The 15,803-nt window shown below is 42.2% G+C and overlaps 1 protein-coding gene across 10 annotated transcripts in view; it reads right to left on the bottom strand.

Annotated features, from left to right (window-relative positions):
- Positions 1 to 15,188, bottom strand: part of celf6 (CUGBP Elav-like family member 6) — a 149,722-nt gene extending 134,534 nt beyond the window's left edge. For 6 of the 10 annotated variants that reach the window (XR_014623070.1, XM_084359156.1, XM_084359158.1 and 3 more), the window contains exons 1-2: positions 14,697 to 15,187; positions 4,270 to 4,352 (exon numbers count right to left, since the gene is read on the bottom strand). Coding sequence is in view for 9 of the 10 variants with exons in the window: in XM_084359156.1 (XP_084215282.1) it covers positions 4,270 to 4,352; positions 14,697 to 14,946 (333 nt within the window). In the remaining variant the exon portion in view is untranslated. Of the gene's footprint in view, positions 1 to 4,269; positions 4,353 to 14,696 lie in introns of all 10 variants that reach the window. The other 4 variants (XM_084359159.1, XM_084359162.1, XM_084359163.1 and 1 more) reach the window with 1 other exon arrangement.
- Between the last annotated feature and the right edge of the window lie 615 nt (positions 15,189 to 15,803).

Below are 15,803 nucleotides of genomic sequence, written 5' to 3'. Positions count from 1 at the left end.
AAGTATTTGGTCATTAAGAATTGATCAACACCTTACCTGCAGCTAGACAGATTGTCTCGAGGTAGAGAGGAAATGTAATGTATTGTTCATAAAGTACCATTTGCCCCAAGTCTGCATGTAAATGTCCCAGGAATTAATCAGATCCGGGGAGAAATCATTCACTGGCATGACCTAACCTGTCCACACGCAGTACCATGCTGCCCTACATCGGGGGAATATGCTGAATGCGCACGTAAACACAACAGCACCATGAGCTCACCAAGGGCAAGAGGCTGCATCTCTGATTACATTTACTGTACAAACTGTAGCAGCAGGATCCGATGCACAGGACATCAAGAGCTCATTATGCTCTTTATATGCAATTAATCAAACAATGTAAACAAAGCTCGCTTCTTCAGCCACAACAGACAGAGCCAGATTCCCTGGTGGCAATTCAGATGCGCTTTGCACAGTACAAGACTTAGTAAATAAAGGAATGTGAATTATGGAAAATGTAAGATTCACAGCCAATCTGGAGATGATGTAAGAGTCGGAGCTTCCTGCAGAGACCACACGCACACATATCTGCGCCTCCTCGCGGTCTCACTGCTAAGCCTATAGTCTCCCCCTTCTGTGAAATGCACACAGTGTGCGAATGTGAAAATATCTGCACTGTGCAGGAGAAGTGAGACAAAGACGCTTTGTAACAATGAATGTATTACATGACGGATGTAAGTCGAAATACAGAGCTCTGACTGAGATACTGGCGTGACTGGGCATGTACATGTTCCTTCAACTGTGATGATCTGGGCTCAGTCAATGAGGAGAAAACGTATACTGAGGGAACTCGAACATTTCTTAAACTACAAAAACTAATCATAATCAGTGATAGCAATGTTAATCTAATTTTATTCTGTAATTTCAAAGCTGATTGTAATTCACAACTTTACGCAGGTAGCCAGACTAGAAGAGGAGGTAATTAGACATTTTGTACCTTCAAATTAATACTTTGAGCTCACAAATGAGTTATTCTTTCCTCTAAATCTGTGCTGTTATAATACACAACAATAACACGTGCTCACTCCCATCTCATCAAATACGCCTGCTTTGGTTGCCCTAAGCTTCAAACTATGACGCTCTAGCATCAGTTTAACATGTGCAAGGCAATAATAAATTAGCAACATTTGGTTAGACTTTCAAAATAAAACTCACCTACAAAAGTTTCACTTATTATGACTTTTAGGACTTTTAAGTTTGGTTAGGATTAGGGACACATCATAATCCAGGCTAACATAAGAACCTAAGTCCAGTTACGTAACTTACCTGACATTATGTGAGTTACAACAAGTCAACTCTGACTTTTGCTTGCACACAAACTGGGTTTCCTGGATGTTAGTCCTGTGTTTGACCCATCCGGCTGCTTCGAGCCAACTCCTGATGTGGAATTGTCTCGCTTTCCATACTACAACGCTCGAGGGGCGCCTCTAGAAATGATGCTAGAGGGTTACCTGTAGCATCATAGTTTGAAGTGTTGGTCCACTAACCAAGCTGCTTAGGAGTGAGAATGGACTGGCTACAACTGCATATTGTTTCCTATGGTGTTGTTGCAAAAAAATAAATCATTCTATATTTGTTGTGCTAGCTAGCCACCTAGAACCTCTATGCAACCTACTTTTTAGCAATCACAGCAATTAGCATAATGTGTTGTTATATTAATGTTCATGGTCAAATTATGCAGTATCATGTTGAATGAAAATCAGTGCTCACAGTCTCTGCTTCACCTGTTCAGTCGCCCTTGAACTCTCCATTTATCCCATTCATCTCATGCTAATGATACTTAAGACATTATAACAGTGCTTTCCCTCGGTCTGTTGTCTCTTTCACTCAACCGACCGAGCTTCAGGAGGCTCTAATGTGGCAGACAAGTGACAAAACTTGGAACATGGGACAAGAATAGGCTCTTTGTAACCTCTGCAAGACAAAAGTTCATCACACTCACATGCACACAGCTCCTTTCCCCCAGCCTCTTCATTTTTGAGTTGCTTTGTTTTTCAAGTACCGCCCGCATCTGCAGACTCTATTTGAAGAAACCTTTGTAAATTGCTGGATCAAAGCTGGGAGCTAAATAAGTAAAATCCAGCGTTCTTTGTGCTTCTGAGCTTTAAAGAAAGGTACACAGACTTTTAGGCCTTCGTGAAGCCATACAAGGACTCCATCCTGGTAATACGGATTGACAGAACAGTTTGATGTAACTTCATCTGTATAGGGAAAAGGATAAACACACTCAGATGATGACTATCAGAGATCCTCTAGCGCACACATACTCTAATTTGCATTTAACCTTGTATGACATAACTGTGAAGCAGCTAGTGCAAATGATATTTACCATCGTCAAATTCATTTTAAGTATTATTTTGCTCACCAAAGATTTTCATCATGTTTTGGTTTCATGTGTCAGAACGACTTGATATTTTTATTTAAATGCCAGACGTCTTACTGGAACAAAATTTGCATTTAGGGTTGCCTGACAGTCACACAGCCACAACCGGACTGCACAATCATGTCTGTAACGCTGTGTGGACGAGCCACCGAGAGGGCAACATTATACGACAGAGCATCTCGAACCATCAGGCCTTGACAATGACAATGAGGCTTGTCCAGAAGTGTCACCTCTCTCGGCCAGTGTCCGTGTCTGTCTCCCTCCAACTCTACTTGTTTTCTCTCTCTCTCTCGCCCTCTCTCTCTCTCTCTCTCTTTCTTTCTGTCTCATACACGCATCAACACACACACACACTGAAAGCAGAACATCTTTATTAGCCCTCTGTATGCAGGCTGCGCTCAGCCTGAGATTGCAGCACTGACCCCTCGCTGTGAGCTGTACAGGGGAAATGTTTACCCAAACCCCACAGAACATGCCATTAACCTCTTTCTAGATAGAAGACAAACAAGAATGTCCCTCCATGAGGGCAATAAAGACAGGAACACCTATCCAGGACCATCACGACAATCATCTCATTATGAAGCTGCGGGAGGCAGTAACGAGCCAGGGAGCCCCGTCTCTCAGGGGCTCTTTCTCTGCAGTGTACCGATGTGCCTAACATTCAGTGAAGTACCTATGAAATGCAGTGAAGTGCAAACAACTGATTAACCCAAGAGTGAGGAACAATATAAAGCCCCCCCTCCAGACAATCAACCACCTCTGCCCCCCTTTGTCAAACCAATCCCTCTCCCCATTTTCTTCCTCTCCTACTTCCTGTCTCTACCCTCCCTGTCTCTCTGCCCCTCTCTCCCTCCCTGGAGATTCAGATGGATCTCCTAAGGCTCTGATTAAAGCCCCTACCTGAGAGGGTGTCTTGGTATGTGGTGAAAGGAAAAAAGGAGGGGGGTGGAGGGGGCAGCGAGGAGCCTGGGCACTAGAACAGCTTCTCCTTCTTAGGGACCCGCAGGCATAATTCAATCACACCTCGATAATTCCCCTGATGTGAGAGTCGAATCCCCCCCCCCCTCACACACATCAAGTACAGATAGACACCACGAGCTCAAGCTCATCCCTGACTGAGGGTCTCCTCCTGGGTGGGCTTAAGAGCCCACTACTGCGTACGTTTTACCTGTGTCGTTTGAAGAGGCCATTATTTTAATTGAAAAAGTTACCCGGCCGCCTAAGGCAAAAAACGATAGAAGACGGCGAGGAAAAAAGAAAAACGGGGAGAGAATTAAAACAAAAACACCAGATGTTGATATACATGGTAAAAATGATTGTTTATACTTACTGTTTGATTATATGTGATAATGAGAGCGGGATTCCTCAAGGCAATTAGTGTCTGCGGCAGCCATATTGTGAGAGGACAGGGGAAGGACGGCACGGGCTGTTATGAAGGAGCGCTTATCAAATATCTCCGCCGGGGTGATTAGTGTAATAAGACACTGCAAGGTGAGATAGGCCACTCGCGCTCTTTTAGTATGGCTGCTCGTGTGTGTGTGTGTGTGTGTGTGTGTGTGTGTGTATGTAGGTGAGTGAGCAAGAAAAGAGTGTGTGAGCGCGAGCAAGAGAAAGAGGCAGAGAGAGGGAGTCTGAGAAAGTCTGAGCGACTCGTTCCATCTGTTTCCATCTCTGTGTGCGTCTGTATGTGTGTCTTAATGTATACCGTGTCCCCATGTGCCTCGGCAGCGCGTGCACGCATGTGTGTGTGCACATGTGTGAGATAATTCCTATGTTAATGTAGGTTCCCATGCCGGGTGGCTGCCCCAGGGGCTTTAGCCTATGACAGAGGGCAGATCGGGGGCACTTACCCCTGGCAGAGTCTTCTGTTCATGGAGGGCGCTCTGGGCCTTCAGTGCTGACTCTCTGGCACAGTATGTTAGAAAGGCACATCCTGCAGTGACAGGGAGACAGGAGAGAGATAGGCTTATTCCACCAGACAATGGCTTCACAGCTACACACCACCATTTATAACAGAAAGAAGAGAAAGTGTTGCAGCGACAGAGAATTAATGGCTTTATGTTGTGCTTTTTATGATGCTAAGTAGTCTTAAGGAGTTTATAGTAGGCCACAAAACATAAAAACTGAAGAATATAAAATCATAAATATGTCATTTTGATGATCTAGGGGTTTCAGCATTTAGTATCCATCAAATACAATGTTCGAAATGTTAAAACACTGATTGTAAAAGCACAATCCATATAGCGGATTAAAGGAACTTTAACTTTCTCCATCATCTTTATGTAAGCCCGTTTAGACTGCACAAAGTGAACCCTCATCGGATAACTCCGCCATTAAAGTCTATTCTAAATGCACCATGTGAGGCCAGCCTAACACCTCTCCATCGATGTTTGTTCGGGGATTAAGAATTCCTGCGGCCGACTTCCAAAAAACCACATTGTGCCCTCCTGAATGGACCCGGAGATTTGTGATTTCACTGAGGTAATTCCAGTCTACGCCAGCCATAATGCAAGACTTACTAGAGTTTTTACAAGCCATCGCCAAAAAAACATGTATTATATTTAAATGGAATTCATATACTCGGCTGACAATTGGAATGTGGCTCTCTGAAGTTAATAGCTTTGTACCCTCGGAGAAAATAACATGCTGGTTGAGAAATAAGATTCAAATTTGTACACATTTTTTTTTTTTTTTTCAATATATGACAACCCCTTCAGATGAGAATTACTGAGCTCATGCATATGTTCACTGTTTATGAGCATGAAAGGGTAGCCACATTGTTGTCTGTCATTTCCCCCCCCCCCATTCAGTTTGATATAATAAAATGGAGTGAGCGTAATGAAACAGCAAAAGTGTCAAAACTGGTGTGTTACTGAAGTTTAAAGGGAGAGGTGATGGAAAATGCTTAGTCATCCCAGATAGTGTATTTTATTTTATTTTTTCAATTACTAAAAAAAACGGCATACTGCTTTCTGATGAATGATCACTTTCATAGTTATTGAACCAAGGAGGAGGAAAAAGTCTTTCGTTCATTTATTCAACCTTTTATTTAAACTCGGGGAAAAAAATACTTTGCTGGAGAGACTTCATAAAAAAAAAAAAAACAGACTGCAGATCTGAGACATCAAGACACTTGAAAAAGAAACTAAGGTATAAAAAAGTATAAATAATAAAAAAGCCAGATTAGTTAAATAATGAAACTTGAAGAATAGATAAAGCAGTGAAAATGGAAGGAAATGGACCAACTTAAAGGGGCACTATGTAGTTTTGGAGAAGAAATTCAAACTTGTGATTTTAATATTTGCAATATAAATGAGGTAAAAATACAAACTGAATAAACAAGCTGTTCTCAGAGGAAAATAAGGTCCCCAGAACACTGTTTGAAGCTAGAAAGGTGGCAGGGTCCGCCAATTATTTTTAAAAAAGTCAAACCGTATGAGACTGTGCTGTCCTTTAATATCCGTTTTTTAATTCAGTTTATTCAGTCATGGAAACAAAGAGAGTTTGTTTATTTAGTTTGTTTATGCATAAAAAAAAAAAAAAAATCATTCAATCATTCTTCCCCAAAACTACAGAGTGCACCTTTAAACAAGAACAAGTCAAGTCAAACAATGTGCTGCCATGTAATCAAAAACCTTTAATGAGGGGCTGAAACCCTCACACACATCTGGAGACTTTTCTTCAGGTTGAAAAAAAATTCCAGAAAACAGAATGAATATGCATCAACAAATAAGTCCCTAACTTTAATGTGACAGCTTTCATTAAAGGGCGTGTGCTTGCTCTGTTACGCACTTGGCAGAGCTGACAGTGGGTGACCCCGTTCAGAAGAGGTTTTGCACTGTGCAGCATAATTTCCCATTACTACATGTCACACCTGCTGCCAAGGATTCCCATGGGAGAGAAGAGACTCACACACTCAAACACACACACACACACACACACACACACACATACAGATGATACCCGGCATGCGGCACATAGCACCCATCACCCCCGAAAACCCAGCAACACACTCTGGCGCCCGGCCAAGAGAGAGCTCCCTTTTCACGACAACCTTCACCCACCTCCACAACTAGGCAGTTAGTCAAGAGGAAAAATCACCTAAACGACACTGATGAAACAGCATGCCACACAGCAAAGCAGAAAAGTTTGGGAGCCTGGGGGAAACACTCTTCATCCTTTGTGACATTACAAAACTGTGGGACATGAGCCGAGGCCTCCCGAGGGGGGTGGGGGTAGGGGCAGACGGTCTCGAAGGCTTTTGGGAATCGTAGGCTGTTGCTGACACTCTTCTGTCACTGCCCTAACCTTTTTTTTTTGCCATTTTTCATTGTGCTGCTTTGCTGCATTCTGCCAAGAAGTTTAGTGTACAGCGTGACAAGACCTCACCACATGATTTACTGTAGTTTGAGTTTTAAAACGTCTCATGAAACTCATGCAGCAAAGTTTACCAGTAAAGTTTTATTTGACCATTGTCCTCTCCCGAAAGTAGCTTTAGACTCACGGGTCCTTCGATGAAACATGCACTGCAAAAAAGTGTCCAACTGAAACAGTTACGTTTTCAATTCATAATTTTATAATTTCAGGAAATATTTTCATTTTTAAAATCTTTTCAACTTTTCTCCTCACTTTAAAATGTGTTTTGTTTCAGTGATCGGAAGTAACAAAGTATATTTACACTAGTAGAGGTACTTTTTTAGATTTTAAACTGCTTCACATTTCTGCCGCTGCATAATGACTACCTTTACTTTTGATACTTTAATGATAATATGTTTGCAAATACTCCTGTACTTTTACTTTAAAGCTGCATGAGTAAGAACTGGCCACCTGTCGAAGTCATGCTTAAAACAAATAGGGGGCAGCATATCCCCAGAGGAACCGCTAACTCCTGCTAACTGTACAGCAGCTGCTATTAGCTGGACCCGTATGGGCCGATATCTCTGTAGTGAAAGACATAGACAACATAATGTTGAAATTGTAATTTCTTCTTATTCTGTTGAAAATAAGAAAGAATTCCCAACTTATTCTTCTTACATATTGCACCTTTAAAACTATTCCAGTGCAGAAGCTTTAATAGTTTTGGAGTAACTGTTTTTTATACTTCATTAAATGATATCCAGCTTGTCCAGGAGCATCCTCAAAGCGAGTGAAACAGCATCAAAACCAAGTGAAGCGATTTCCCCTTACGGCACATTTGTCTCGTCGCTTCAAGAAAAAAATAGCGTTTGATACCATTAGTTCAAATGACTTGTTAAACTGGGCTTTGATGCCTTGTAGCCTTTAATGTTTCGAGCCAGCTGCGTGGCTGCTTCGGCTTCTTTGCGGTGGTGGAAGATCTGCAGGACTTTAGCCTGGCTCAGGGGACATCTTAAGCTCAAAGAAGTCAGTGATTGAGAAAGCCAGTTGTGGAACAGATGAGCATTCAGCCCGGAGAACACGAGGAGAGGTACAGTGATACCGTTTAAGGGGAGGTAACGAGGAGGTAGCAGCTGGTAGCAGGTTGGGGCTGTCAGCTTAAAATGTTAAGTTGACTAATTGGCATGGGATTACATTCATACTTGTAAGTTATCCCATATCGTTGTCCCTTTGGTATTATATGAAATCATGTAAATGGACTTTTTAAAAAACATACTGCCTTCATTGGTTTGTGGTCATTCAGCAGAATATACAAACTGGTTGACCACAAAAAAACACTTTGAAAAGCAGACATGATGTTCCCTATGATGTGTTACCAACTGTAATGAAGGAAACTGAAGTACGTCTGGTAAGCTTGTTGCAGTAATGTTAATTTCAGATTATTTGTAGTTAAAAGGATAAAACATGAGAAAACACTGGTTTGGTCCTTTAATGCTCCAGCGCTTCACACCACCGTTATGGGACTGGTGCTTAAAAATGTAGCCTACAGCCTCGCTTTTTAGTAAATAACTCAGATAACATTTCAACCTCCCTTTGTAAATCAAAGTTAGAATAAAGCAAAGATGAACCAAAGACTGGAGGAGAGAAGATGCTTTAAAAGGGAAGAAGAAGAAGAAGAAGAAGAAGAAGAAGAGCAGGAGAACATGGGCAAAATAAGGGCAAAGCTTTGGTGCTGGTTCAACAGAAGGACTGGTGGCTTCCTGTGATGAGCAGGTTAAGTGGGGTGAAAATAATACTTTGGTAATCAAAGACAATTTACGACACTATAATTTCAGTGAGGGACAAAAGTTCAACAAATTATATTTAAAGCAAATGAAAAAGTAAACCCTGCAAACTAGTTCAAAGAGAAAGCAGGAAATGTGAAATGTGCCTTTGCATTTGCGTTTGCGTTTGCGAGACACGTTTCGGGTAATTACTTAAAGAACTTTCCCCCCTGTAACGCTACTTCAAACAGTTTGTTTTTAAATGGAAATTAGTGTGTGCTCACAATTGCATGCATCCAGGCATTAAGAGTAAATTGTGCTTTTTTAAGGCATCAGATACCTGTAATTGAAATAACTCCAGAACAAATTTGTATAAAATTTCAATTCATTAGCACCGAATTCATGAATCATGAGCAATTTGCTCTCCTTCAGTCCCCTCGCACGTCTGATCCAAGAATGTTCATTAAAGTGGGGAAAAGAATGCAAATTAATTTTCCAAAAAAGCAAAAAAAATAAATAAATAAATTATGTAAAACAACTGGATGCTGCTGAATGCGACAGCCTGACCCTCTCATGGGTACTGAGCCAAATATGATGCGAGTACTCGAACGCCGCTTCATGTTTCTTTGTTAACCACACTATTACCTGCGGAGCGTCTTTCTATCTTCCGCCCGTTCCATCCATCTACATTTGGAGCGGAGCCGTTCAGAGTGGGTTAGCTGTCGGCTTCACACACGGCCCTCTTTCTAATGATCAAAGAGGTCACCTGTAGACTTAAGCTACACCTGTCACTCAACTTACGCTAACTGTCAATCACTGTCCTAACACTTCCTCTACAGCACTGATAGATAAAACCCAATACTAGCATGGATCTGTGACTCCTCACGGCCGTTTGAACTATTTAATATAAAAAGCAACAGAATAAAATTTCACACAAAACCACAAAACTGTCCATGATTTGACAAGACACTTTCAAAGATTTGTTGTAACATTCTATGAGTCATTTGCAATTAGATATTAGTGCCCTACTGTGGTTTACTTTTGACATTTTAATGCCTGAGAGGGGTTTTTATGTCAATTTGGCAGGCTATTTATAGCCAATTACACTGCATGGACCTACCGAGGAGAGGAGAATGGATGAGGATATTTAACAACTCTTTGTATCTCTTCTTCCTGACTGTGTGGTGCAGCTCAGAGTCCCTCCTCTCAGCATCAGAGACGGATTGATAGATAACGCTACTCAAGCAAAAGATTTGCCCCCCGCCAACATTCAGCATGTCTGAACAATGCATGCGTTCTGGCACTGACACTAAGTATTATGATAATGTAGTGCTCAGCGAAATGATGGATGTTAAACAGCACGACCTGGCTGCACCGCGCACTGACGAGCACCGTGCCCGCCAATAGTGTCAAGTCATCCCACGCGCTGTATAAGGCTCCCTGACGACACACAAACTATCACGCCGACACTAAAGGCAACAGTGTCTAACAACTACGGAGGCAGGATATAATCATCTGCTAGAGGATACAGATGAAAAAACACCTTTTGAATAGATATCAGTGTAAACCTACGCTAATCCACTGAAGTGTACATGAAAATACAAAATACAAAATTCCCCAGATATTCAGAGTAAGTCCCTCGAGGTATCCAAAATGCCTGAAGAAATAATTCTCAAAGCACAAAACATCTGTTCCAACTGATGCAGTACAATCCACATGAATTAGTCATGAGCTAACGTGACATATTTTGATCTGCCCTTAAATCCATAATTATGGTGCAATTCCGTGTCACAGGACTCGGGCTGTGAAAAAAAAGGTAGTGCTGCAAATCATCCATTAGGTACGCTTTACTAACTGATGCCAACAGCCATATACATCATCTATCCGAAACAAATCAAATCTTTCTCCACCACAAACTGAGCTCAAAGAGGGATTTCAGAGTAGTAGTCAAACTAAATTTATGGCAGAGCACTAAATCTTTATGAACTTTATGTTTTTAGGGATCATGGAGCCAAGCCTGATTACATCCTCCCCCAGTCTTCTGTTGCTCTGCTGGCTGAAAAAAAAAATGTTTGTGTTGCTGTTTATGATAAAAATCTGGATTGAATTTGTGACAGCGTTACAACACTGGGAGCCTCCTGGGCTTTGACATAATAGCAAGCCACTATCCATTCACGTATTATGCATTTTTGTAAAAGCAAACAGAGCACAAACTACTTTTTAAATCACTGTGAAATACATACTGGGGATAAAAGATTACCGCAAAACCTTATATTGTGTAGAGGCGGGGGAAATGACTCAAGGTCTATACAGCTACAGCAGTCTTGTCTGTGTATATTAATCCCATTCATCCAGGCGGTTCGGCATCAGGTTGAACTAAAACCATTCACTAGACTGTTCTTTATAGAGATCCGTGAAGTTTTGAAGATGTTTCAACACTCAGCCGAGGGTACAGTAGGTTTGTTTTCGTCTAATCTGTGTTTTGGACAAATATGATTATTACACACCGATCATTATTACTGTATTACTGTGATGGACTACCAGCAAGCTGAAAATCATTTCACTGTTGAGAGATCTTATTTAAACCCCGCCATAATTCTCTTTATTTGGCACTTGGCAGCAATAGAAAACAAACTGTGGATACTACACAGACATATTATCACGCTTTAAGTTGATTACAAACTTGTTAGCGGGCATTAGCATTAATTAGAGGTAGCCTTTTTAGGGTTTCTGGCCACCTGATGAAATTAAGTCCAGTATTTACTCTCCTTCAAGCTCTGCTTTTGGTCTCCACCATCTCCCAAGGGAAATGTATGGACCTCTAGCTGCTAAATGCTCCAGTGCGTCCAACATCCAGTCAATAACTTTGTCGGAAGATGACTTTCGACTGGGCGGCTAATGTATAGTTAGTTTTTTAGAGTTATTGCACAGAAAATAGGTGCTTACTGCAGACAAAATCGACGCAATGAGAGTGTTTAGAGTGAAGCCAGAAAAACAAAACAAAGAGCTGAAAGATGCTAAAAAAAAGGCTCCGTAGAGCTGTGAGGGGCTGCAGTCACAAAATACTTATCTGTGGGTTCAAAATGTATTAAAATCACTTTAACTATATATTTAATTAATTAATTTAGTTAATTTCAGAATGCTGAAGCAGTGAAATGCCTTTGATTTCTTAGATATCTACTTGCTGAATAAACTGGAGGAACCTGATGATGTTGAGTGTTAAGTCTTGATCCAGCTGGGAGTTTTAATGAGCAATGCTGTCCAACCACAATGCAACTCTTCCATAACTCTGCTGCTTTAATGTCCAAATGCCTTAAAATAATTCTTATTTTTTTATTTTATTTTTTTTGCAAATATAGAGAGCACATGCACACTGATGAAATAAAACTTTTACACAAATATAAACTTCGCTATCAAGATTAATTGCAGCAGGTAAATGAGGAGGAAAATATTTAACAGTTCAGCAAGAGCAAGTTTATTATTTTGTTATTATCATTACGACGTCTTTTGCACATCCTGGCATTGTTTCTGAAACAATCCCATGTGACATTGATGAAGTTGGTGTGATACGGTTAAAGCTCCAGACAATAGCCAGTAAGTGGGCCTTGAGATGGGTTTGTTTGTCAAATTAAATCACAATTTAATTTAAAAGTTAGAAGCCTGCGCTGACCTCAGTGTGTTGTTTACAGCGCAATTCAGTTTGAACAAACTTAGTCTAGCATTTTGAAGGACTTTTCACAGTTAAGTAATTAATTTTACCTCCAGCTCTCCCACAAAAGCTTTGGTCGGTTTCAGAACGGGCTTTCAGTCAGTGTTTTAAAACTGCTCTCCTTGAGTGACACGGCTGATGATACACTATACCTACTTCTGTTTTGTTAACGACACTAATCCCATTTTCTTACTCTTGTACTGTCTTGCTTCGGTCCACAGGTATCACATATCGACGCAGCTGGAGGCATGAACATGGTTTAGGTGAGTGGCCAATAAGAAAAACTCATCCATATAATGCATTGGAGAAATCTTATTAAAAGTGCACGCTTGTGCTCCCAAAGTGACTTTGAATGTCATGTGGGATGAAGTGGGCATAATGCATACATCAGAGTGGCCTTGGTGGAGGATGATTTGAACGGGCATACGGTCTGGCTTTGGAACAGGATTATCCGTCCCGAGGCAACCATCCTCCAGAGTGTTGACATTCAGGGATGGTCGAGGACAGGCGTAAACAACACGAACATCAGAAATATTGTTTTAATCGATCATCGGGGCTCCGGAGAAGGAACACCGGAAAGAGGAGGAGCAGGTTGAGCGCCGGCGACTCGTGTGCTGGAGGAACAGGTGGTGCATGGAGACCTTCAGGGCTGCACACACAAGAAAGCAGCGCTCAGCCCCACACTCATTTCTCCCACAAGAGCGCTGTACTAGTGCTGATCGATAAGATCATGAACTGTAGCCACCGACTTACATATCATACATAATTTGCCCGCCTTGCGAATAGATCATTTTTACTGGGAGTGGACTGATTGTGAATTCAATGGTACATGTGCGTATGTGTGCGTGTGTGTGTGTGATTGGAAATCATATCTTATTTTAATTGAATTAACAAATCAATCACAATAACAGCAGCAGCGTCACGTTTATACTGTTTTACAGAACACCGTCGTTCAGCTGATAATAAACTGCAGCTTCTGTACGGTCATCTTATGATGACAGGGATAGAACAGGAAGTGTGACCTTCTTTTGGATTTCAATAAAATTAATGTTTAAAACCTCACAAAATAAAAGCTTAAAAATGCACTTAGAGCAATAATTAAACATTAATAGTAACTTTCTCATTACATTCGGATGATTATTAGATTTCCCTCAGCCACAAAAGAAAAATAAAAAAATAAAAACCTGCTGCAATTCAAAGCTTGTAATGAAAAATTACCTATTTAATGAAAATAGACAGTACCTTTCAAAATAAGGGTTGTTATAATTACATTAAAATGCCCATTTTGCCACACTTGTTTTTACATTGAATATAAAACAAATATAATAGAAATAGTGCACAAGTTGTGTTGGACTTTGAAATTGTGGACTTGGACATGATTTCTTTGTCACTAAAAGAGCCTCCGAGCCTTTACGCACTCAGTCACTCATTATTATAACTATCATTAGAAGTGATCGATCCCTGATTTCCCGTTGCCTGACTAATTACAAAGTGAACACTGATGCCCGCTCGTTGTTTTTTTTTGGACAACGAGGAAAGAGGGGTGGTGGGTGTCAGGAGGGGAGGGGAGGTGAGAGAAGACGACGCATGCTGGATCTCAGCCTCTACTATTATCCTGCTTTGTACTTCCTGACTGCAAACCCGCCCACGGAGCGGCACAACAATACAGCTGCCCGTGTAAATAGTGTTTTCCACAGCTAATGACGTCCGAAAAAAAAAAAAAAAGTCGGGAGACATAATAGCCCCGCTGAAAGGTCAAAGCAGCATGCCAGCACCACCTTAATCACCGCTGCTGATTGCCTGATAATGGTTCGCATTTTCCGCTCCCCTGAAAGCATTTTATTTCTCTCTGACAATATGCAGCAAATGGACTCTGTGATGCAGAACAGAAGGTTTCTTTTTTTTTTTTGTAGTTGTGAAGATATTTCTGCAGCTGCAGGAACAACACACCACCGACTCGAGCGCTTGCCTGCCTGCCTGCCTGCCTGTCCCGCCCCCCTGACTGGGATGCTCAGCAGCGGCAGCACATGAGAGTCAATGTAAACACACAAAGGCGTTTTCAGCTGTAGTATTCACGTGGATTGGCTGGACGCGGTAACAATTAACCCCCTGCACACTCGCGAGCCATTCACCTCCACGTGTTCCCCCCCCTCAAAAAAAATCTTCTCATATATGTGCATGCGTGCGTCTGAAGGGCTCGTGCGGAGGCTCCCACTCTGTCCCAAACATCTGCAAAAATTAACACACTTTTCATGCCTGGCCCCCCTCCAACCTCCTCACCCCCCCACCCCCGAAACTGAACTGGGACGCTGTTTGATTCCTCTCTCTCCCACCACCACCGCCAACACCAACACCACCCCCCCACCCACCGCCACCACACACACCTCTCCTCCTCCCCGCCTCCCTCCTTGAAGCAGCACAAAAAAGTGAGGATGCCAAAATAACCAACCTTTATGCATTCCCGTAAACCTGTCTTTCAGTACAGTGAGTTCGTATATCTTTCCGAATTCCTCAAACAGGGGTTTCAGGTCTTTTTCCTCCAGGTTTCTGGGAATCTGCCCGATGAAAAGCTTGATGGCGTCGTGGTCCTTCATTGGAATGGTGTTCTGGCCGATGGTAAGCCCGTTCATCCTGCCGGCGCTGTTCGTGGTGCTGAATCCATTCTCTTGCTGCACTCCGTTTGCAGTGACTGTAGCCATCTTTCCTCAATGGGCCGGCGAGCTGCTCTCTCTCTCCCTCTCTCTCCCTCTCTCCCTCTCTCTCTCTCTCTCTCTGCACAGTGCACACACTCCCCCCCTCCGTTATATCTTCCTCTCTCCCCACACTCCTCCTCACAGTTTTCCCTCCCTGCTCTCTCCTCTTCCTTTTAAGCCCCCTTGTTTGGGATCAGCCTCATTTATTTGTTCTTATGCTCTGTATGTGTTTTCATTTTTCTTTTTTTCTTTTTTTTTTAAAGCCCCCAGCCCTCCTTCCACTCCCCCCACCACCACCACCACCTCACATGCCACTCTCTGCCCGTGACGTCGAATCGTACTCTTACGAATAGGCCCCGCCCACCGCCTAATTTGCATAATGAGCGCAGGCCCAGGCCAATGGGAGAGCGGGATGGCTGAGGGGCCCCGCAGGGCAGAGTAAGAATGCAAACATTTGTGTAGAGTGGAAAGCTTGGGACTTCACAGGGTGCGAAGGCAGCGCTCGTTGCTACTTCTGCTGCCTTTGTGAGCTCATTTAGTTTCGTTTGAGCGACGAGGCACAACTGGGGTTGTTTTTTTTTGGGGGGGGGGGGCAAAGGTGGCTTTGTAATGGCAGCTCATGCACCTTACTTAAACTCATTGTGATGCTATACACCTGTAGTTATAATTATTCAACAGGAATAGGAACAGATGAGCTGGTAAATTCACATTTGAGATGCTGGTTTTTCAAAGAATTTGTCCTTTATTTGTGCTGCTGATATGCGATTTTAACTTACAGTCAAGAAAGAAAACAAAAACAGGGATTTTATTCCATCTTCCATCATGCCTAACTTTAGTGAATCATAACATATTGGGTATGGAGT

This window comes from Pagrus pagrus, assembly GCF_965226575.1.
Source record: "Pagrus pagrus genome assembly, chromosome: 1".
Taxonomy (NCBI): domain Eukaryota; kingdom Metazoa; phylum Chordata; class Actinopteri; order Spariformes; family Sparidae; genus Pagrus; species Pagrus pagrus.
Note: the sequence above shows the minus strand (reverse complement) of the source record. Positions and strands in the feature narration are given on the sequence as shown.